Source organism: Dichotomopilus funicola (genome assembly GCF_033296635.1).
Source record: "Dichotomopilus funicola strain CBS 141.50 unplaced genomic scaffold C8A04scaffold_11, whole genome shotgun sequence".
NCBI lineage: Eukaryota > Fungi > Ascomycota > Sordariomycetes > Sordariales > Chaetomiaceae > Dichotomopilus > Dichotomopilus funicola.
Genome location: NW_026944032.1, coordinates 404,534 through 427,057, shown reverse-complemented (window position 1 = coordinate 427,057; position 22,524 = coordinate 404,534). Strand labels below are relative to the sequence as shown.

Here is a 22,524-nt window from a genome sequence, read left to right as displayed (position 1 = left end):
TGTGTTGATATCACGGCCCAGATTATCAGGAACACTAACGCCTACTCGTAAGGATCAATGTCGTCAATGGGGTTCACAGGTAAGGTTTAGTGCCCTAACTTAACTCCTTAATAATTCGTTACCTTGCCATACAAATAAAATATAAGCTTACACCTACACCAGCGGCGCTAATTCTCTTTCGAGTTGTCTAGTTGAGGATACCAAAGTTCAATAGCTTGTAGTTATCGTTAGAAACCAGTTGGAACCATGTGCCACTATACCTGTCCTTGTTCTCGTTTAGAATTATAAAAATAATAATTAAGACAAACTCCGTAGCATTATTTTAATCCCAAACATTGAGTCCACAGAAATGTTCTCGATCCATTATGAATATTAAGGCTGTCTTGCTGTCTTGTAAACCGGCCGAGACCCCGGTTTACCAAATGTCAATCAGTTAATGTTTAAGAGGACTTTGCCTGAAAACAGATATTGATATATACCATCACGACAAAGTATCAGGACACAGCTTAACCCCAGTCGAGAAAGAAAGTGGACTGTTGTATAGCGCCCAAAGTATCATTTATCAACAATTACCAACACTAGGACAAGATTTCCAAAACGTCGGAAAAGCCTCAAGCTAAAAAGTATCTTCCCGACACCATGAACTGCGTTACCATTCAGCATCGAACTTCTCAACAACATCACTGGAAAATAATAGCTTCACACAAATATACAAGATACATATACAACACAGTACCAAACATCAAATACGAAACACACATTCTCAGCATGTTTTCCCTATTTATCATGAGTATCGTTTGTACATGCACACATATAATTAACCAACATAGAGAGCACAGCACCAAATCTCAAAACACCACACTTCCTGACAAGAACTTCACCGTTTCCATTTTAGGTTTGTTGTACACACATATACCGAACATGGAAAGCACAGCACTGAATTACAAACATAACACACATGCTCATGATGTCCTCCTATCATCTTGCCATTTTTGGGTATTGTTATACATACACTCACAAACACACACACCCTAGGTGTAGCTAACTCTCATCAACATCTACCCTCGCCCCCGTCCATTCCTCACTCCCCACTCTTCCTCCCACCCGCTTCACCAAACGCATCCGGCCTTTCCTGTTTCTCATCAACCACTGATGGTAACACCTCATCTCAGATGTCGTTCTCAACCACCTGCTAACCTAACCGCCATCAAAGCCCCAGCATCTCAACTTTCTGAAGCGAGAGAAGTATGGGTCTCTAATACCATCACCGCGCACAGATAACATTACAGATACCAACTCCAAGGATCCATAGAAAAAAAGGACCCGCAACTGACCCGGAAATCAGGACCCGGAAACCAGGGTAAAACCTCAAAACGCAAAGATAAGCACCCAAATACCATACCCCAAACACCCCGTCCTCTCTCCAACATGCCGATCTTCCTCGCTCACGCAACAGCTCTAGAATACGGCACAATCGCCTTATCCACCACGGGTTCCCTGCGCGCCATCATCTCTGCCTCATCACCCCACCTCGCAAACCAGGTGTCCTCCTTCTCCCGCGCGCCATCAAACGCCTGCCTGCACTCCTCCGGCAGCAACGCGCGGATATCGTCAGGCACGGCCTGCAAGCTGCGGAAGGGGGAGAGGAAATCGGCAGAGGCATTGGTGGCAGAAGCAGGGTTGGTTCGGGAGGTGCGGAAGGGCACGTCGTAGGAGGCTGAAGAGACACCAGCTGGCGGGGTCTCGAGGTGGGTGTCCATGACGAGGAAGTTGCGAGAGACTGAGGGCTTGACGGGGGAGAAGATGGTTGTAGAGGAGGCCGGGGTTTCATCGGCCGTGTCGTCGATCTGTTCAATACGTGCGTGCGTGGGCTGCATGATGACCGGGTAGTGAATCTGGTTGGTGTGGATGTCGTACACACCATTAAGGTTGGCGCGGCGGACGGCCGAGAGCATGCTGTTAAATTGGCTGTATAACGCAGTTAGCTGGGAGTGAACTCCCGAAGGTCAGGCTTTTTCCCACATACCTAGCCTCGCGAGCGTGTTCGAGCTGCCAATTCACATCGTTGACAGCCACACGCCGCTTCTTGCTATCGACCTTGACATTCTGCTGGGGAACGGCTGCCCCGCCCGAATGATACACCGCGCTGGCACCATGCCACGCAACATACTGGTTCTGGTTGTACGGCTTGTCCGGATCATAGACATCCGTAGGGTCGGCGATCTCGCCCTCCACCACACCCTCCTCCCGGGCCTTGGCCACCTCGTAATCATCCGTGATGCGGCGTCCACCCACAATGATCAGAGCCCCGAACTCGCGGAAAACGGAGCGGGCCGTGACAATACCTATTGAGCGGCCCTTGTAACTGTGCGGGATAATATCTCGCTCAATCATGTCGCGCTTCTCCTCGTCGTTCACGATGATCTTGTAGAGCTTCTTGTGCTTGGTGAAGAAAAGGTATGAGTCTCGGAAACCGACACAGCGGGCGGGCTCGGTCGAAAGCATGTACAGCCGGTCGCCACGGTTGGCCAGCGTGAAAGTCCGGCATCGATACTCGCGCCCGTCCAGCAGATTCCCCAGCTTGTCGACCTTCTTCTCGCCTTCCGCATCCTCCGGTAGGTCCACCTCGTCATTAACGATGTCCAAGACCGTCCCGTCCTTGTCAATCGACTGTTGCGTCGGCTGGTAGTGCTGTCCCTTGCGTCCACCACGTCCACGCCATCCTCCACGCCCACGGCGTCGCGGCGTCGCATCAGGGTTCGGGGGTTCGATGGGCAGCGTGTCCCAATCCGGAGGCCTGTTCTTGGGCGGACGTCCTAGGCGTCGGCGGCGGATGACGGGCTCGGGCGGGGGTGTCGGGGATTTGGCTTCTTCCTCCTCCTCCTCCTCTTCTGGGGCCTCCTCTTCGGCGGCTGACTCCTCGTCCTTCTCGGGCTCTGCCTCGGCTTCTTCGTCGGGTTCGGCCTCGTCTTGCTCGGTGGCGTCAGGCATGGGCTCATCCTCATCGTCCAAGGCCTCAAAGGTCTTGGGTGTGCTCTCTATAGACCGTGATGGACGGTTAATAATCTTGATCTTGATAGGTTGTTCGCTCGGTGTGGGGGCCATGTCTTGCGAGCTTGAGGCTGGTGCTGGTCAAGTTAGATTGCGAAGTGGCCGGATCGAAGCTGCTCGGGGGCTCGATAGAACGGGAATGAAGCAAAGCGTAATTTCATCGATCGCGAAGGGGGGAGAGAGAGGGGGTGAGGGGGGTGATTTGGAGGAGAGGAGGAGCAAACGGCCGGATGCATCTTCCTTGCATCTGCACTCGCTCCACCTCCCACGGTTCGCGCCTGCTCAAATGGCTTGTGGAACTGGCGATGCGGCTTCGGGTCCCCATTTCGAGCGGCCGGCATTCCGTGCTGGGGCCTTCGTCATACCGCATTTGGGGGATGAGACAATTTTGGTGGCGAGGTAAGGTGCAACCGGCTGGCCGTGGGAATGGAATGGCTGTTGGGATTTCGTGGGGTAGGGGAAAAGCCGCAGGGAGGAGGAAAGAATTGGCAACTTACCGAGCGCCTGTTGGGCGCGCTTTGCCGCTGCGCGGCTGGTGCGTCGCGAGGGCATCGTGTGGCCGTTCCAGGTGTGGATTGATGATACTTTTGGTGAAATTTGGGTTACTGTGCGGATCGGCGCAAATTGACGATGGATTTCACTGGCACAAGTGGGTAGGCTCGGTGATGCGACGCGATTGCCCAGGGACGTGGATTTTGGCGGTTTGGAGACGCGCTCGGACCACATGCTTGGGTATGTACAGTACGATTATAGTTCGGTCTTCATATTAACACGGTACATACCTTTAGTGTCACCTCAACACCAGCAGGACATCATCATTTGACAGACAGCTCTTATATCGGGGTTACTTTGAAGCTGTGGAGGCTTGCCTGCGGTGGCAATGGTAACCTCCCCAAGAATCAAAATCACACAGGGCCACAAGGGTTATGAAGAATGTGAGGGCCACACACATCAAAAGTGACATGAACATCATAGTAAGTCCATTGTCCTGTGTATCCTTCATCATCTCTAAAATACGCTGGGCAAAGGCATTCCCCTGCCTGCCAACCGCTTTAACAAGCCCTTAGGCATATCAAGACAAAAATCGTGCCAGCCAAGCTGACCAAACAATGAACGCGCAAACGACCCCCAATTCAGCTTGTGGGAATCCATTATCAACACCCCCAAAACTAAACCAAGTAAAGAACTAGAAAGCAATCTAACCGTCGGGCTGGCTGCCCGAGCTTCCTCTGCGCTAGCCATGTTTCCCCGGTTGAGGAGTCCCAATCTAGCCCATATCCAGCCTGACTGACCTAAAAGAAAGAGACCAAGAAAAAGAAAAGCAGGGCACGCTAGACCAATCTGCCGCGAACCCGTGCTGCCCATTTTGCCCAAAGGTCGTTACATCTTCCAGCAACGACGTCTTCGTTCTCCCCAGATTCCCCTCTCATCTGCAGTTATCACACTGCATCCCATCTGCAGGGGAAGAAAAGGGCGGTGGAAGAGGGAGGGATCGTTGTGCAATCTTGTTCTTTGTCCCCTTTCCCTCGTTCGTAGAAACGGCAACTAAGCGGTGGTGGGTTATCACCCCAGTGGCGAGCAAGTTGTCGGAACGTTAGGACAGTCGTGGGTAGCCCTTATTAGTGCAAAGGGTGTGGGATCTACCGTGGCCGAGGGCGTCTGCTGCGTGGCTTGGGAAGATTGGCGGCGCGGTAGGACAAGCGCATGGCGAAGGTCTAGTTCGCCGGGACCTTATCCACATGGGATAGGATATCGCCATAGATCTCCTCAGGAAAGTGTTCCTTGGTGAGGATGACGTCCTTGGCAGCGTAGAGGTAGCGGTAGGCGGTCTTAACCGTTCCATCGCTGACGCTAGAGACGACGGAGATCGACTTGGTGGCCTTTGGCTCGCCGGCCAGGTGGGAAGCCATGTAGATGCAGGCAGCGGCCACCGAGAGAGGAGAGCGGCCGGCCAGATCGGAGACCTCGTTCGAGATTGCCGCAAGACGACGTGCGACGCTTTCGACGCGGACGGGGTTGCGGAACCCGAGGTTGCTGCAGTAGCGGATGCAGAGTTCGTCGGCGGTCGTGGAGCCTTTGGCCTGGTACTGCTGACCCAGCCCGGTGGCCTTCGCGACCTTGTCTTCGCCGCCCATCTTTTGGAGGAAGGCCTCGAGCTGCTTGAAGACGCGCCCAATCTCCTTCTTGGATACCTTCGTCAGGCCATACACCTCACGGAAAGTCCGAGGGACATCGGTTTGGCGACAGGCGATGAAGATGCAACCCGCAACAATTGCCTCCTGAGATTTGCCCTTGAGTGCCTTGTTGTCGTCGACCATCTTGAAGATGTGCTTGGCGGTGTTGGCAACCTGAGTTCCGGCATTGATACTGTCGGTCAGAGCCTGAATGTCCCGGTACGCCTGGAGCAGCGCCTTGGTGCCCTTATCCTGGTTGATCTTGTTCTGAAGGTGGGCAAGATTCTTCGCTCCCTTGCCGTCGAAGGCGATAGCGGTCTGAAGTTGGTCGCCGTCGATCATCAGGTTGGGCGCGTCACCGACACGGGATGGATCGTCGTTCCCGTTGTCGTCTCCAGAGAACGTACGCCATTCGGACCGGGTATCGATGATGCGATCAAGGACGAGGCCGCAAGTGGCGCACACCATGTCGCCCGACGAGTATTCCTCGACAAGGTTTGGGGGGTCTTCCTTGCATTCCGGGCAGATGAGAATGCGGTTGAGATCCTCACGGAATTCAGCGTCCTTGGCCACATGGGCGCCGCCGTTCTCGAAAGTGACAGTCGAGCTAGCCATTTTCTTCTGGGTTCCTTTTCGTGTGTATCACACAATCGAGCGAGCGTGGGTGAAGTTCGTGCAAAGAGTGAGAGAGAGGCGCGTCTGCTTCTCGCAGGAAATGAATGTTATTTTACGGGTTGCGAAATGGGAACTTCAAGCGGGAACTGCTATTAGGTTCGGCCGCTGCGAAGAACCTAAAGTGATGTGCCTAGAGAACGGCCCGAGCCCGGGTTCGTCACAGGTTCTTGTTTCCCTTTGTATTTTTCCTTTGTTCTTTTAAATTATTACTTTGGTCCTTTCTCTTTCTGCTTCGAACAAGGCAACTGCGCCGACCGCAAAACTAGGATGACAGTGATCTGGGTTCGGCTCGATGCGACGTCCCAGGCGATTCGTCCCAACGATTAAAAGGTGCCCGAGTGGTCAGACTTCCACTGGCTTCGTCTCGGAACAAGGAACAGGCGCTGTTCGGTTGACGCTCGACCGTAGCTATCTCGGTCTCGAAATCGTCGAGAACGCGATCAAGTTAAACTTGTCAGGACGGGCGGAAGAGGAACTCAAGGTTTGGGCTCTCTCCGAAGGGACAGGTCTGATGGTTCCGAGAGAGAGAGGCAGCGACCGAAGGCTGGGAGAGGGATGGAAAATATATGAGCAGGAAAGGGAAACCGGGCGCGAGCGAGGGAGAGAAATCCAGCGAAGACCGGGGGCCTTGCTGTGTCAGCATGCTGCCTTACGAGTGGGTCCAGCCACGACCCTTTCGCGCTCGGTGACCTCAGCCACATTTCAGCGGCTGCGCGCTGAGCCACATTGGCTGCCGCGGAAGTGCTTTGGCTTTGTCCAATCACACGGTCTGACATTTCTACACAGTCTTTTGGGTCGCCTACACTGATACAATAATAATTTTCGACTCGATGTATGGACATCCTTTCCTGGATTGTCTCCATCGACGCCAATTTAACTATTTGTCCGACGGAAACCATCCCATCACCCGAATGGCGCTTCGTGTTTCATAATTGGTCAAACCACACTAACCATTCGGTCGCCATGATTCGGCCACCGAGGCCGATTCTGCCAACAGATACCTACAGGTAGATACCTATTGCGTAGGTCCAGTACCTACATAGTACACCACCTTCTGCGGCCTCCGACCTAGATCACCGCTGCGCAGCCCCAACCAGCCCTTAGGTCTTATCGGCGGGCCAACCCCCATTTGACACGGTACTATGTACGTTCTGAGGCTAGGTTTTCCGCGCCACGGAGCAGTGTATCGTCGAGCGAGCTCTCCGCCCGGCCTCTTGGTGATGCCCTTGGCCTGCTCTTCATGAGCAGCAACGCGGCGGTGCTGCGATTGGCGTTCTTGTTCGGCGCAATTTCATTTGGCGCTTGGCACTTGGCGTTCTGTTCGATTCCTTGGCTCTCGGCCCTCTTCATCGCGGAGAGCTCCGGGCTGGATGGCGCGGTGGTGGACTTGGAGGAGGCGGAGTGGAGGGTGCCAGACTTGGATAAATCGAGGACGGAGAGGGCGGGCTCGGGGGCGGCGAGTTGAGGGGTGATGGGATCGGAGATGGCGAGCGTGGAGGTCTTTGAGGTGGTACTGGACTTCGGAGCCTTTCCGGCGTTGGTATGGCTAGGACGGGGACGCCGCCGGGTGCCGCCTCTGGTGCGTTTGTCGCGGGATGTTGCTCGCCCGACATGGACCGTTCCTGGCGTACTCTTGCTTCCCATTCTTTCCAGTCGTCCTTCAGCCTGGCCGATTCGTGCCGCTCGATCTCGGCCACCTCCCGGTCGATCATTCCCACCACGGCTGAGAACCCACTCCCCGTCGAGTTGGAGTTCCGCCGTGCGAGAGACTTGCGAATCATATGGGTCCTGCACGACTCCTCTTCGTCCGACAGGCCGGAGTTGCCTCGCTTTCGTTGTCGAGGAAGGGGTGCTGTCTCGATTTCGGTTAGGCGTTGTAAGGCTTCCAGGTCCCTTTTGAGCTGTTTGCGCTTGACGATGTAGAGATAGACGGCGAGGGTGCACAGGATGACGGCAACGCCGCCGATGACAGATGCTGCGACCAACATGGCCGTGGTGCCAGTGTTGGGGCTGTCTTCAGGCATCTTGCCCCCGGGCTCGGGAACGACCATGGCCATTTGGGTGATGTGGGTTGGAATTGTGGTGATCACGGTGAGTGAGTTGCTTGTATTCGGGAGACACAGGTTTCACCAAGGGGTGGAAGCCCCAGCTTGGAAACCATGGGGAAGCAGTGGTGTTATACCATTTCACCTCTGCCCATGCTAAATCTCAAAGCCACAAAGCACAAGCCTTGGGTCGTACTCAAGGTTCTGAACACCGGCGAGCAGAGGGCCAAGAGGGCGTAAGGAGGGTTCTATTATTGGCCAAGTCTCCCCGGTTGATCTGCAAGCCGGCAGCCGACCCCAAAATGGAAACCAACACGACAGATACCAGTAGGTAGTGTAGGTACACAAACCTGAACGGCTTGCTGGGGCGGGGACGGACAGACACCTCGATTCCCGTTCGTAATTCCAAAGAAGGACGCAAGATAACTCCCTCTTACGGGCATACTGACGTCCTTTCTGCCCTCCTTCCCGACCGGTACGACCGCACGACTGAGGCGCAGCCCTTTTTTCGTGTGCGGGGAGCCGAGGCCACAGCCGCAAGCGCAACGCGGCATTCGACCGAACCGACAAGACGAGCCATGCACCGCAGCTCAGCACCAACTGCCTCCGTTACCCATCGGCGGCTACAGGCGACACACAGCGGGACGAACATGATAATTTATTCATCTGCCAACACGGCGTAACTTTTACAGGCGCGGGTGTCATCCGTTTTCAGCTTTGCGGCCGAATTACAGAGTCAACCCCCATCAAAAACATCATTGTGCTAGTAATGAAGCGGACCGCGGATCGACCGGCGGCGCTTGTTTTGTCCGCTGACTGTAATCTGGTTGTTGATCAATGTGGTCTGTCTTCCGCAATGTGGCACAGCTGCTTGTGTGTGGAACAAAAGGTGTGTCTCAGTATGAGTTCCATTGGAGACGGAGCAAGCAAGTGTCACGGCACACTAGGAGGGCAAATGCCAATCCACTCTCTGCCTTGAAATCTGAGGGGACTTTCGGCGAATAAAATCGGAAATGATGATGGGTTCAAGATCGAGGCAAACAATCCCGATAAGAGAACAGTCTCCAGGCAGGGAATTGTTTTTTTCTGCTTTTTGTCTTCGACGATTGGTTACTGCACGTTATTTCGTTGGTTGGTTCTCGTCGAGTGGGTTGGGGGCCGAGGCAGCAGCTGGGTCCGCCAAGGGACAAACATCATGCTGAAGACATGACCCCCAGGAGCTTGCCTCGGGGTTCGGGCATATCTTACGGAGAAACAAGACAGCCGAGGGCCGGGAATGGAAGTGGTGGTACTGTGTTAAAAGAAGGTTTCTCAGTGATTATATATGAACGTCTTCTGTTTTAAGACTAGACTCTGCTTTCGTGATAATATACAATGTTTAAAGCATTATCAACCCCATTCCCTTCCGCTCTACATTACATTATCAGACACAAGAAAATCTATAGGGTATCCGAATACAACAACAGTTCCCCCGCCCATCCCACTGAACCATACGCCGACGCAATGCTTCCCACACCTACATCACTATGTAACGCCTTATGAATCCTCTCTCTTCATATCCGGGACTTTCTCATCCCGGGTTTCATCCTTGATCTCCGTCTCCTTTGACTCACCCTCCTTTACTTCCCCCTCCTTCCCCCGGCTCTCCAAGGCTTCCTCTTTTTCTTCACCCCCCAAGGCTTCCCCCTTCCCAGCCTCCTCTGCCTTCACCCCCTCGGACCCGACCCCAATCTCCTTCTCTTCACCTCTCCCCTTCCCATCCACCTCCTTCGACACCACATCCACTTCCGGCACCAGCACACTTTCCGATTTCACCACCATCCCCGTAGGAAAACCCCCCCTATCACTACCCCCTTCACCACCAATAGGACAACTCTCCAAATCATCCCGACTATAAAACCCCGCTTCACCCCTTGCCACACTCCCACTTCCCCTTCTTTCTTCTACAACCCCCCCCTGCCACCCTCCCCCTCCTTTACTACTCCTCCAACTACTCCTCCAACTATTCCTCCCACTACTGCCACTCCCGCCTACCCACCGCCTCCATGTCAAGCTAATGGAAGAGGCCTCGGTGCCAGCGGCTACCGAGAAGCGGGGGTTGAAGGTGCTTGCTCTGTCGGTTGTTGCGTCACCGTTTTCGTCTTCGTCGTTGTACTCGTCGTGTTCGGCTAGGGGGTGGCGGCGGTGGGTTGGGGGTTTGGTGTTGTTGTTGTTGTTGCGGAGGGTTGAGGCTGTGGTTTGGGGTAGTGGTGGTGGTGTTGTTGTTGTTGTTCTTGGTGGGCTTTTTGGTGGTGCTGAGGATGGGAGGAGGGGTGAGGAGGAGGAGGGTGGTGAGGAGCGGGAGATGAAGGTGAGGAGGGTGTTGCCGAGGTTGTGGCGGGTGATGGGGATGTAGAGGATGTTCCAGAGCCTTGCACATTGTGTTAGGATCCTGGCTTCGGTGCATGGTAAAGGGGAAAAGACTTACCCGGTGATGCATAACAGGAGATACACGACTGGTGCCGCGGCTGAGACGGGTAGAGCCCAGTAAGTGTACCCCTCCGGAAACGGGTTACCTAGCCCGACGTAGGTCAGGAACAACGCGAAGTATGCGATGCCGCAGGTGAACCGGAGCCATAACCCCCACTTTAGCCAGTGCTTTTGCACCCTGATGAGGGTGACCACATCCAGCAAGACATCCACGAAAAGAAACACAATGAGGATGATGGCTTGAATCCTGTGCAACGCCAAAGGGCTCGGTTAGTATTCTCTCTAGGTATCCCACAGGAGATCGTCACCTCCCCACGATATCCCCAAAGAACGCCGCTTACCCCATATAACTCCCCATCTGATCCTTCAACACCCTCATCGCATACCCCAGGATAGCCAATAACACAAGACAGGGCATGGCATGTAGCACACTGCTCACAAAACGCGCCCGAGTCCGCCAGCGGTCCCGGTTGCCATCCCCCGCTTTCTCTGACGTAGTTACCCCAGGGTCAGGGGCCGTGAATGTCTCGGCATCGGCGTTGGTGTTGGTCTCGGCGTCGGTCTCGGCCCGGGCACCGACGGTTTCCGCCGAGCGTCCGTACCAGTAGTAGTCGATGGACCGTTCTGAGATGGAGGCCGCCGGAGTGAGGTCCGTCATGTCCTCGGTAAAACGGGTTGTTCGTTGTGGCCCGAGCCGTAACCGTCCGGTTGGTGTGAGGGGTGATGGAGTGTAGGGCGTTGATGGTGTCGGTAGCGAGGTTGGGCGTGGCTTGGAGGCCGTGCTCAGTCGTTCGGCCATCGTTGGAGAGTGATGAAGGATGGGATCTCGAGGGAGCGGATCAGGGTGTTGGCGTGTTGACAACGTTATCTACCCAAGGCCCATCACAAACCGCCCGGCAGCACAACTCAACGGGGCTAACGGGCGAGATACCCCAGGATTTTGAAGACGTGATAATAAGCGAGCGGAAAGATGCCTTCCTCACAACAAAAGACGGGATGCCCCGCCGTCCCAGTTGTCGATCCGGCCCGGGTTTTTGGTAAAGAGTCGAAGCGCCCGCCGGCAGCAACAATTGAAGCCTGAGACCCGGCGCCTTTTCCTCTTTCCAGGGGGATTGGACGCCAATATGGTGTTGGAAGGCTGTGTGCGGCGCAATCAGGGGCATGGGAATCGCCCCAACTCACCAACAGCGGCACGGCACAGGTGGACCAACACCCAATGTTGGGTCGTAAAATGATGCAAATAGGGCCTGAACTCTAAATCCGGTAACTCACCGCCGTCAAGCTGAGAGGGAAGAGAAGGAGGAGGATAAACAGAGGGCGCGACAGGTCCCGATGCATGTGAGTTTGTGGTGAGGCGATTCGGGAGAGCAAACTTTTGTTCGAGACAAAGAAAACAGGTCGATGCAAGGGAATCGTCATGGTGTAACACACTTCATATTATTTGCACTTTAACAGCTTAAGGGACAAATGGCTGGAGAGCCTAGTAGCAATGCAACAGCCGCGAAGTATCCGCTAGTTCTGGGTAAACAAAAACTAGGATCGTCCGGTAGAAGTTTGGTTCGTCCGAACGACTGCAAGGAACAGCCGCGGGAATGCAGCAAGGGTTTCTTGAAGTCATTTTTGGAGTAACAACTGCGGGGCCGTAATATGGGGAAACAGGGCACACCCCTGACTCGAATTCCGCATCGGCCTCGTTCCCCGATGCCGAGTAATTCTAGATCTGGCGCTTGCCAGTCTCGCTAGTCACAAGACGGAAGTTTTCTTCAAGATCCACGGATGCTCACGGCTCCAGGAATGCTGAACGGCATGTGCCTTCGGGCAGGACCTGAGTCCAGCCACTTTGGTTGGACCTGAGACGCGCTCAGCGGCGCAGTCGGGCGATGCGGCGGCGGGACCAAGGACCCTGGACAGCAAGCTCATGTTGCCTGGGCTAAAGTCCCTTTGACCACCAAAAAAAGATATCAAGCTTGGATGCGCCGCTCCAAAGCCCGCGATTTGAAACCGCCACGGAAGATCGCGTTTAGACACTGGCTCAGATTTGCCTTTTAACTTCATAGTCAGAACGATGCAACCCGGCAACCCCGCGCTAGCGCTCAAGGGCTTCCTCAGAAACCACAAGGCGTAGCCGCATTGCCGGATTTGACATCGCGACCGTGACTCAGAAGTATCTGTAGTGTATCATCACCGCCAATGCCTAGCCGCGGCGCTACGCGATGAGTGTAGTCCCCTTGACCTTTCCGCTCTCCATTTTAGCGGTTCTGGCGCCGAATTGGATCTATGTTATGTTAGCGTGAAAAGTAACGATCGCGGCCCAAGGACAAAGGTTGCCTACCGCGCGCTTCTTCTCCCTTGCAACCGTCACCATGCCCAACTCCAGGGCTAACAAACGTAGCACCCTCTTGCAAGCTTCCACGCCACTGTCCTCTTCACTGTGCTCGAAGTCGCATTTCTCCCACGCCGGAGTCTCAATGGCCCATTTCACTAGGCGCTCGTCTAGAAAGGGAAACCTCACCTCCTTACCCCAGTGCGCCATCGCGCGGTCGTCTCGGCCCAGGTTCCGCTTCCCAAGACGCCCAACATCTAATAGCAGCTCATCAACGAGGCCGGGATAGCCCCGATGTTGGAAAGCCGAAGGATGGCGAGAATACCCCCCAAAGAGCTCGTCGGCGCCTAGGCCGGATAGCAATACGCGAGCGGGAGATGTGTATGTAACGGGAGCAGAATCAGGGCTTTCAGACACAACGCCCTGGCCACGTGCGGCAAAGTAAAGGGCGTACGCTATGGAAAGGTCCATCTCGGTATTGTGCGGGTGGATTACGGAGATCACCTGCTGTCGGTGCTCTTGTGTTTCGCTGTAGGGAACGTTGACCTGAAAGCGTCAGCACAGCACGGTCAACAGCAGGAACAGATTTCCGGTATACATACAGCCACAAACCGAAAGGCCCGCCCTGGGCACGTCGCTTGCAACTCTGCAAACGATCGCCGCCCTGTAACCCTGTCTGGGCAGGCCTCGTAAAAGTCGAGCAAGTTGCTGTTCTCTTTGCGGAGCTGTGCAACCACCCGAGGGTTCTCAAACGCGACGTTGAGCAGGTCAATACCCGAGTTAGCGTCGAGCACCTCGTGGCATAGCCTTGCCAGTACAGCGCAGTCAAGACCGCCTGAAAACAGCACGGCGACCCGCGTCTTGCCGCTGGGGTCTGAGGACGGGGGTATTGGAATGTTGAGCACTCGCAACTTCAAGGACTCAAGGAGCTGCTGCCCCAAAGCCGCCACAGAGTGGGATCTCGCTGTCAAAGGACTTGGGCTGACGGGCAGTGCCTTGTTGAACCTCCCAATGCCAGAAACCTGTAAAGCGTAAAGTAAGTCTGATAGGACAGCCGACAACCGCGACCAAAGACACAACACCACAACCGCCCCAAAATACTCACAAAATTAGTAGCATCTGGTCCAACGACCCAATCGTACCGCACCGGGTCTGGGTCCCCACCCACCGTGACCACATACACCCCATCAGCCTCAACCTCCTTCCAGCCCTCGCAGGACTCCCCCGCGACACTACACAACTCCAAGCCACCCTCCTCCCTCAACGCCATCAACAACGACCTCCTCCCCATCCGATCACGCCCAAAGAACACCCTCCCCGCGACCGCATCGTAAAATACAAACGCGAACGGTCCCTCAATCCCACGAAGCACGTCCAATACAGCATCCACGCCACCACCATTACCACCAATAGCCCTCAACAACCGCGTCAGCACCACCTCCCCATCATTACCCTCCACCAACTCCCCATCCACCCGCCACGCTTCGCCATTCCAACACAGCACTGACGAGCTGTCGCCGACGCCGGTCAAAGGCTGGCGCGCGACATGGTCACCTCGCAACGCGAGGACCGTCGATGTGAAGCGGAGGGTCCAGCCAGCTTCATCACCGCTGCCGGGCTCGTCGGTGGCACGGGCGGTGGTGGGAGAGGAGCAAGTGCAGACGCGATGACGTTCGACGTGGCCGATGTGATCTGGACCGCGGGCGCGCAGGTCGCGGGTGAGTGTTGGGGAGAGGTGGTTGGATTTCGTGTTGTTGTTGGAGGGTAATGATTGGGACGATGCGGACGGTGGTGATGGCGTGCGTGTGATGAGCGCGTGGATGCCGCACATGGTTGTTGGGTGTTATGTGCTTGCGCTGATGGGGAAGTGGGAGAAGAATTAGCGAGGAGAATTATTCGGTGGAAAGCGTTGAGGGATGAGGAAATCAAAAATATCGAATTCATGGATGAGTTGGGAAAGTGCCAAGGGTTGGAGGTGGAAAAATGCTTGGCATAATGTCTTGAGGACCGCGATGCGAATAGGGTTAGGGTTATATATATGTCGTCCGTACCCCTGTACCACAACGCAGCGCCTTAGACACTCGGCCAAACCTCGAGTTTCAACGTCGATTTGGAGGAGGAAATCGCCAACAACGTTATGCACTTGACCTAAATGGACAAAATTCTGCTGCCGGTATTGACATAATGTGTAATAGACCATGAGATCCAAATTTCAGGAACATAGCTGTTGTGCTTCTCCTCACGCAGGCTCCAGAGTGTAGTTTTTATATCCAGAACTTGGTGTGCAGGTAGCGAAGCCGTCTAGGGTTAGGGTTGTGTATCTCTACCATACCACAGTTGAATGCGATCACAACTCCAACTAGGTAATTACTTCATCATACATGGTGGGACAGGAATCATGAGTAACCTCAAGAATGGAACAGTGTGACTCTGATATAGTTTTTACGGGACCGATACCAGGAATGATGTTAACCATGTGTTCGAGGGACATACCGTTTCAACCTTTTGGGACGACTTGACTTTATGGGTAAGGGCCTCGAGAATATCTAGGTGTACAGGAAACTGCACACAATGCTTCTAGACTGCTGGAACGAAGCCATCCCCCCTGAACTGTTGTGTTATTCGGTGGTTCTTGTTCGCACGCGACACCCCCACGACCGTTGCAGTCAGCCCCACGTCCCCACCATTGGGTACCGCTTTGGCCGCCCCGCTTTCGCCGCCCTCGAGATCCTGACGTGACGGTTCTTTCCTGCCTCACGACAAGGAAGACTCACGAGCTGCTTCCTTCTGCTTGATTTGACGTCAAACTGTATTATTCATCGGACCTCAAAACAAACTCTCGAGAGTTTTCCCGACCGTCCGCCCTCTGACTTACCTCCATCTTCTCGACCGGTCGACCCCTCGTCTAACCCTCCAACCTCCAGCTTCCACCGATCCCTAGCTTACCTCTCCTACCGGTGTTTTACAACACAACCTTGGATCCTAGAACTCTCTCTCCCAATGGCCCAACCAACGGCTCAAGCAACGGCTCAAGCAGCGGCTCAAGCCGTGGCCAGCTTGCAGACAAGCACACTGGCTGCAGGTTCTCTGCTGAAGCGACAGCTGAAGCAAATGCAATCCGCCAAGGACCTCCCGGGTATCTCGTGTGGGCTTGTCAGCGATAGTAATATTTTCGTATGGGAAGTCATGCTCATGATCAACGATGATTGCAAATACTACGGCGGTAAGTCCACGAACCGAGCTAGCCAATCAAGCAAGCACACCGTAAACACCCTCCCGCACCCACCTCGTCTCTCTTATACCACAACTCTCCATCTATCTCTTTCCCCGTGTAACCTGAAACTAACCGTTATCTCACCACCCTTTCCAGGAGGAAACTTCCGCGCCCACCTCACATTCCCCCCCACATACCCGCTCATGCCGCCCGAAATGACCTTCAAAGACCCGATCCCCTTCCATCCCAACATCTACGCCAACGGCAACCTCTGCATCAGCATCCTGCACCCGCCCGAAGAGGACCGATACGGATACGAGCAGGCAAGCGAGCGATGGAGCCCCGTACAGACGCCCGAGACCATCCTGATCAGCGTTATCAGCCTGTTTGAGGACCCCAACGAGGACAGCCCGGCGAATGTGGAGGCGGCGAGGCTGTTGCGGGAGGAGAGGGAGGGGAAGAGTAAGGAGTACAGGAAGCGGTGTCGGAAGTGTGTGAGGGAGAGTTTGGGCGAGGATTGATAGGGAAGTGTAGCTGGGGGAGAGGAAGAGAGCGTCTGCGTTGGGAGTTTTGATACCTACCTGGACAACGAAAAAAACGGCGGGTTGGATCGGGATTACAGAAGCGTTTTGTTTTTCGCATCAACAAATCAGCGGATAATTAATGATAAGTACCTGTGCCGCGCCAAAATCCTAAAAGAATAACCCAGTGGTGTGTGTAGCAGTGAATGTTGATCCTTTACAAAGTGCTAACAAACATCACAGGTTGAAAAAAAAGCCCATTCACCGAAAAGTCCAAAAAAATATACCATTGAATAGCTACTGCCCGTTTCGATCGGGCGACCTCCGGGTTATGAGCCCGGCGCGCGTTCCACTGCGCCAAGCAGCTGTAGGTATGCACTGTGTGTTGAAAACCAGGAGCTTGGGGGTGGTATATGAAGGAAGGAGCGTCAGAGTGTGGTCTGGGTGACGTGTGGAAGGCGGCCGAAGGTGCTGGCAGGTGGAAAGTGCGGCCGGGCGCGGTGGTGGCGGACCGGCGGGCAGGTGGTTCGGGCTTGTCACAGGCTTGACAAGGCGGTATCGGGTGATGACTCCTGGGTGACGGACTTCTTGCAGATGGCAAGGTACATCCGTCCTCAAACAACACCACATTCGCCTGTTCGCCCCGCCGCAAAGGGACGGGCTGGCTGGATCGTGTGTCCTAGGTCTTGGCATTGCCCTCCCACGGATGACGCATCGATGGAATGTAGGGCCGTCTGGCTCACTTGGAAGAGGTAAACAGTTGTGTCTGATCCGTGCCAGATTTGTAGTTTAAAACCATCGCTTCGGACGTTCGGATGTCAGGGTCGCTTCATCAACGTCGTGTCATAGCAAGTTTGGTAATCTTCGATCTCGCATTAGTCACAGGCCACTATCCTCTGTCTGTCTTGCCTCAGTTGGTCGTGAAAGACTGGATGATTCCACGAAATCAACCCCCCAGCCATGCACAAATAGAAAATCAAGCCAATATATTCGCCGCCCGCCCCGTCTGATGCTCGCTTTGAACGAAAGAAAGGGGGAAAGGGATTAAACGGAGGGGCTAAAAATGAAATAGCTTCACGAGCCTGATACGCCATCCTTCTCATATTCCCATCTCCCTGCCGATGTAGCTTCCGTCTTTGTCCTGATTTATTTCTGTCTAACTCGATCACGCCGAAAGTGCGAGACAGGCGTCAACCGCCAACCCGACCCTAAAAGTGTCAGCATCTTGGACATTTTCGCAAAGAAATTGATTAGGAATTTCAAGACATACCTTCCCTCCTTCTGATATACGACGTCGCTGATGATATCTCGGTCTAGGTCCGGGAACATGCCCGCCAACGTCTCAACCACATTCGTATGCTCAGCCCGATGAAGCCGCTGCGCCTCAGCTGCTTCGGCACTTGCCTGCCGCGCGGCCGCCTCTTCGGCGGACAAACGCTGTCTCGAACGCGCGTCACCGGCGCCTCGCTCCGGCTGCGGCGTGCGTGCTGGGCTCGCAATGTTCCCGCCGGCGCTAGGGCCCGCCGCCGTAGCTGATGTTGATGGCTCGTCTGAGAAGATGCGACCGATAGTACTGAGGGGTTTCTGGATGGACCGTAGGAGACCTGTGATGGCGGCTTTCTCGTCACTACCGCTGTACTCGCCGCTCTCGCGTGCTTCGTTAGAGGAAGTCGATCGGCGCGGGCTGTCAGGGCGGTCGGTATCGAGGGATGGCCGGGCAGACGAGGCTTTTGATTCACCCGCGTTAGGGGGTCTTAGGGAAGTTGGTTTCCCGGACGAAGGAGGCCTTGGAGGCGGGGATTCGGCGCGGTGTTTCTCTGCAATTGCTGACACGGATGCCTCAACGTTGTTCTCGAACTCTTCGTCGGTGATGGTAAGTGTTGTGCGGTCCATGTTTTCAATAAATTGGATGGCGCCCATCTGCGGTTGTTAGTAACACGAAGACTTTTCTGTGAGACTCAAGGTAACCATACCAGAGATGACAGATAGTACCCTGCCTCCCCCCCTAGCTTGTCTTGGTTGCGAAACCTGAGAATGTACTGGACGTTGGAGACGAGGTGCTCAGGGTTGGCGTGCAAGACGACATAGATTAGCATCGGCATGAACGAGTCGGCCGACGAGTCCGATTTCGTATGTTTTAGCAGCCCTAGCAAATGTCAGTCCCCGGGAAATCTCAGTCCATCCAAGAAAACTGACCGAATATGACTTTGCAGCAATTTAATACGCAAATGATCTTGTCCCGCGGCGCACGGTACGACTTAATCTTGAGTAACTCTAGTCCATGTTAGCGTTTGTGGACACCACTGAGCTCCGGCTTAGACAACACACCTTGTTGCGCTAGCTTCAGGAAGCGTTTCCCACTATCATTTACTGCTGGGATGTCCAGGTGCTCCTCCTTCACCCAGCTGTAGATGTTCACCTTTTGAGCAAGGATTTCGTCTCGCTCCACATCTTCCTGGTGTTGCCCACGCCGCCCTGGGCCCATCACTCGATCGCCGCCCCTTTTTTTCTTTGCCCCGGGTACTGGTTGTGGTGCTGGTATCGCTGGCGAAAATGTTTGGGTGTAGAGACGGTTCATCACGAGCTTCTCCATCCCTTCTCGTGCGTTGTCAAATTCAGCGTCCGAAACCTCACGCCATACCTCGCACTGAGCCATCTTGTTTGCGATAAAGGTTAGGAAATCGCCAATAATCTTGACTTGTTCATGCACCATCCATTGACGTTTCCCAAACTCGGATAGGAAGGATTTGAGGTATCGCGCCACAGGATCCGCCTTCTTATTACGGAGCTGCTCCAAAAACCGATGAAAGTCGAAGGGCAACGTCGGTTCCGGCTCCGGCTCCGGCGGGGGTGGCCGGTGTAGTGAAGTAATGGGGGACATGGGGGAGTCGGTACTCTCATCCCGCGAACGCGCAGAGTAGCTAGAATCGTCTTTTGGTGGTACCGGCGGACCGAAGTCATCGCTTTCTTTGTGTGATCTCGTGCTCGCCAACGAGATAGCTGAACCACTGGGACCCGGCAAATCCTGGAGCTGCTGAGCGATATTGGGAGCGAGTGGCTCCAAGCTAGATTTCCGAGGCGGGTGTTGAATGGAAGTCCCTAATAATGGTGACGCAATCTCTAGCCTCGGGCTCATGACTTCGTCGGCGTCAGGCCCGCCCCCGAGCTCACTGAACTGTTCCATGATACTCTGGATCTCGGACCTCGACCCCGGCTCCTGCTCATCCTCACTTGTGTATCTCTTCTCATCGTAGGCTGCGTCGGATCTCGTCGGGGAAGGATCTTCTGACCTGCGTCTGGGGGCCGACGATGGCGCTCGAGATGGGGGCCGCGAGGCGGTCGGGGTCGGTGGAGTAGGGTCGATGTATGTTCGGGATTCGGCGGTCAGGTACTGCGTGGCAGTTGTGGTGGTAGGGGACGTGGTTGGCCGCAGCGTTGCGACAGAGGAGGACATGTAGTCGGGATCCTCGGGTTGTTTGCCCTGCTTCGTCGACTCGCTCCCAGCATGTGATATCCCCAAGGGGTTCCGGCTCTCCGCTGTGTCGTGCCCATCACCGTTGAGATCCAACAGATCGTCATCCTCCGCGCTTGCCGCTCCCTGTGGTGTGTTTGAGGTGGGTTCCGGGGGAGGGGCTGCCTCGCCATCCTCGGGCTTTGTCACATCTTTCCGAGCCCCGGGTGAGTCTCGGAGGATAGCTTCCTGGTCGTGGGGAGACATGCAAGGGGGTGAGGTGCCTCGGGTATAGTTCTAGAAAGCTGCGTGTAGCTGTGGGGAACGGATACCGGCCAAGGTCGAGGAACGAGTAAAGTGCGGCGTTGGGACGGAACGTCTTCGGGGCAGGACGAGTGTCGGTGTGGTTAAGGGTTGAGAAGGCACTAGGCTGATCGGCATCAATGCCCTAGTGCGAGGCTGGTGTTGTTGAGGGTGCCAAGAGGTGGGCTTTGGGGCGGCGTAGAGCTCAGGTGCCACACCCCGCAGTCCCAGGCACGCCTAACACTGGGTGGGGTCGGGCCGGGAATTGCGTGTCGCAGCCTGCTGGGCCCAGACCCTAACCCTTGCATCAGCCATCTCCTAATACTAGTAAGCACACCATTGTCGCGTTAATACCTGCACCACATCGACGAGCAATATAATCCTATTACAAAATCATCTTAAGCATGGAAATGTGATTAGGATCTTTTATCAGCTGTAAAAATTGTCAATCTCCAGTTCCGCATGGCTTTGGAGTTGGTTGTTCAACCAGCAGTTACCGATGCTTAACTTGTTTCTGTCTTCACTTCGTTAGGCCACTATATCATGAGGCAGGCCCTGTTTTTTGTTTCAGTGTGTCCTCGCAAATATTGTGTTTTTCACATTCATTAGTGTCTGCCTTCATATTGCCGCATTCCAAGAATACGAAATATCGTGATCTAGCCCCTCAAACACGGCCATACCAGGGGCGGACAATGTTCCGTACTGATTTAGCACGCGCAGGACTTGACGCAGAAATGCAGAGGGGCCGAGTGAATGGTTAGTTAGTGCTCGAGATTTAGAGTTCAGATGTGTGTCTGAAAGAAAGGGGTAGTTCGGCGGCGGCCTGCGAGGGGTCAGATTCGTTTAACCTTGAAAGGGAGCCCGGTCTAAAGAGGCAATCGCGAAGCGTTCAGTATTGAGGACGGAAATGAAGAGTAAGCCGTGAGAAAGATTCACAACAGATACAAACAAGCCACTACTTCTCGCAGGTTTGAGAGAACTCAAGATGGTGTAAAAAATCGTGAATTCATAAATTTAGGTATCTTTGAAAATTAAGTTCCGCCCACTCTCTACTATCCCGTGACATCCTCTATTCCTTGTCGGCGATCGGGAAGTCCCTGCCCGTAGCGTTTTTATACTGGTTGCGGATCTGGTCCGCAATAAACTTGTCCGTGGCCTGCTCAGCAGCGCTCTCGTTGTCCTGAGGGCCCTGCTTGAACACCTTCTCCTGGACCCAGTCGATGCCTTGTTGAGCGAGTCTGGTTAGCTTATCGGTTCTTATCGTGGCGTGACGTCATAGGGCGGGGAGGGGGTTTTCCCTTCGGAAGGGTTAGGGTGCAAGGAGAGCTGGGTGTTTACCCTTATCAAGGCCATCCTCCTTCTGCTCGCCCTTGGCGCCGCCACCGGCGAGGTTATTGAACTTGTCCATGAGGCCGTCGCCACCGCTGGGCTTTTGGGCTTGGTCACCCTGCTGGTGCTCACCGGTGGCCTTGCTCGCGAGCTTGTTGACGAAATCCATGTTTGATGGTTGTGGAGAAGAATGAATTGATGCGGGTTTGTGTATTGTTTGGTAGTTGTCTTGGGGAGTGAACGTTTGAGTTGTGATGTGGAACTACGAGAACAAGAGTTGGGAATCACAACTGAGATCCCATGAGGTTTATATAGATGTGAGGGGTTTACACTACATTAAGGGACTTACGGGCCCTTCAGCTGGATCGAAAACCCCGCCAAACCATATCTGTGGTGACGGTGACGCGACCAATGGAGTTGGTCGGAGAAGCAGCCTGGCACACCCTGGCCAGCGGCGGGGCAGTGCTTGGTGTGCCGTGGGGAACGTCATGCTGTGGGTAATTCGTCTCGGCGAGCGTTCTGTTTGGGATTTCACAACAGTCCAGGTGCTGCGGGGTTCCCGATCATCTCAGCTGGCCAGGGGATCTGGGCTATGCTTGCGCGGGATGGAAGAAAACGGAAGGGAGCTGTGTTCGGGAGCCAGCCTTGCCAACTAACAAACAGCCAAACGAGACCAAGCTTAGAGACGTTGTGTAGAAGGAGGCATCCGGGAGTAGGGCAAGTCACCATGCCTTACACAGTTTTAATGGAACATGGCCGAAGACCCTTGTGCCATGTTTATTTGCTCAAGGATGAAAGTTACCGTGGCCGGGAGGACATGAGGGGTATGAGGGCATCACGATTGGAAGCCAGGAGAGATCGTTCGGGAGGGGACCATCGAGCTATCGAGGAGTGCCAAGAACTGCCATCAAGTGATCGGTCCCTGCATTTAAGAGTGGAGAAATGTGGCCCGTGCGTCTCCACGGACCA

At 54.6% G+C, this 22,524-nt stretch overlaps 8 protein-coding genes and 1 non-coding gene across 9 annotated transcripts; 1 reads left to right on the top strand and 8 right to left on the bottom strand.

Moving 5' to 3' along the window:
* Window positions 1-1,445: 1,445 nt before the first annotated feature.
* Window positions 1,446-3,603, bottom strand: C8A04DRAFT_35337 (chromatin remodelling complex Rsc7/Swp82 subunit-domain-containing protein; the record flags this gene model as incomplete). The annotated part of the gene is made up of 3 exons (XM_062783133.1): window positions 1,446-1,968; window positions 2,027-3,038; window positions 3,549-3,603. The coding sequence occupies 3 exons, from the start codon at window positions 3,601-3,603 to the stop codon at window positions 1,446-1,448; spliced, it is 1,590 nt and encodes a 529-aa protein (XP_062639441.1).
* A 1,163-nt stretch (window positions 3,604-4,766) lies between these two features.
* C8A04DRAFT_26231 (cyclin-like protein) lies at window positions 4,767-5,840 on the bottom strand (the record flags this gene model as incomplete). The annotated part of the gene is made up of 1 exon (XM_062779860.1): window positions 4,767-5,840. The coding sequence occupies one exon, from the start codon at window positions 5,838-5,840 to the stop codon at window positions 4,767-4,769; it is 1,074 nt and encodes a 357-aa protein (XP_062639440.1).
* A 1,200-nt stretch (window positions 5,841-7,040) lies between these two features.
* Window positions 7,041-7,957, bottom strand: C8A04DRAFT_26230 (uncharacterized protein; the record flags this gene model as incomplete). The annotated part of the gene is made up of 2 exons (XM_062779859.1): window positions 7,041-7,427; window positions 7,532-7,957. The coding sequence occupies 2 exons, from the start codon at window positions 7,955-7,957 to the stop codon at window positions 7,041-7,043; spliced, it is 813 nt and encodes a 270-aa protein (XP_062639439.1).
* Window positions 7,958-9,481: 1,524 nt separating this feature from the next.
* On the bottom strand, window positions 9,482-11,213 carry C8A04DRAFT_26229 (uncharacterized protein; the record flags this gene model as incomplete). Its single annotated transcript, XM_062779858.1, has 3 exons — window positions 9,482-10,355; window positions 10,413-10,661; window positions 10,756-11,213. 3 exons carry the CDS (start codon window positions 11,211-11,213, stop codon window positions 9,482-9,484), a joined length of 1,581 nt encoding a protein of 526 aa, XP_062639438.1.
* Window positions 11,214-12,620: 1,407 nt separating this feature from the next.
* Window positions 12,621-14,568, bottom strand: C8A04DRAFT_10072 (uncharacterized protein; the record flags this gene model as incomplete). Its single annotated transcript, XM_062776458.1, has 5 exons — window positions 12,621-12,689; window positions 12,747-13,283; window positions 13,340-13,759; window positions 13,843-14,355; window positions 14,401-14,568. The coding sequence occupies 5 exons, from the start codon at window positions 14,566-14,568 to the stop codon at window positions 12,621-12,623; spliced, it is 1,707 nt and encodes a 568-aa protein (XP_062639437.1).
* A 1,169-nt stretch (window positions 14,569-15,737) lies between these two features.
* Window positions 15,738-16,472, top strand: C8A04DRAFT_10179 (ubiquitin-conjugating enzyme/RWD-like protein; the record flags this gene model as incomplete). The annotated part of the gene is made up of 2 exons (XM_062776493.1): window positions 15,738-15,960; window positions 16,108-16,472. 2 exons carry the CDS (start codon window positions 15,738-15,740, stop codon window positions 16,470-16,472), a joined length of 588 nt encoding a protein of 195 aa, XP_062639436.1.
* A 294-nt stretch (window positions 16,473-16,766) lies between these two features.
* On the bottom strand, window positions 16,767-16,839 carry C8A04DRAFT_t37. Its single transcript has one exon. It is a non-coding gene; the product is annotated as a tRNA-Met (tRNA).
* A 798-nt stretch (window positions 16,840-17,637) lies between these two features.
* On the bottom strand, window positions 17,638-20,190 carry C8A04DRAFT_35333 (uncharacterized protein; the record flags this gene model as incomplete). Its single annotated transcript, XM_062783132.1, has 5 exons — window positions 17,638-17,680; window positions 17,743-18,392; window positions 18,446-18,618; window positions 18,669-18,746; window positions 18,801-20,190. 5 exons carry the CDS (start codon window positions 20,188-20,190, stop codon window positions 17,638-17,640), a joined length of 2,334 nt encoding a protein of 777 aa, XP_062639435.1.
* Window positions 20,191-21,295: 1,105 nt separating this feature from the next.
* On the bottom strand, window positions 21,296-21,724 carry C8A04DRAFT_26225 (uncharacterized protein; the record flags this gene model as incomplete). Its single annotated transcript, XM_062779857.1, has 2 exons — window positions 21,296-21,450; window positions 21,565-21,724. The coding sequence occupies 2 exons, from the start codon at window positions 21,722-21,724 to the stop codon at window positions 21,296-21,298; spliced, it is 315 nt and encodes a 104-aa protein (XP_062639434.1).
* Between the last annotated feature and the right edge of the window lie 800 nt (window positions 21,725-22,524).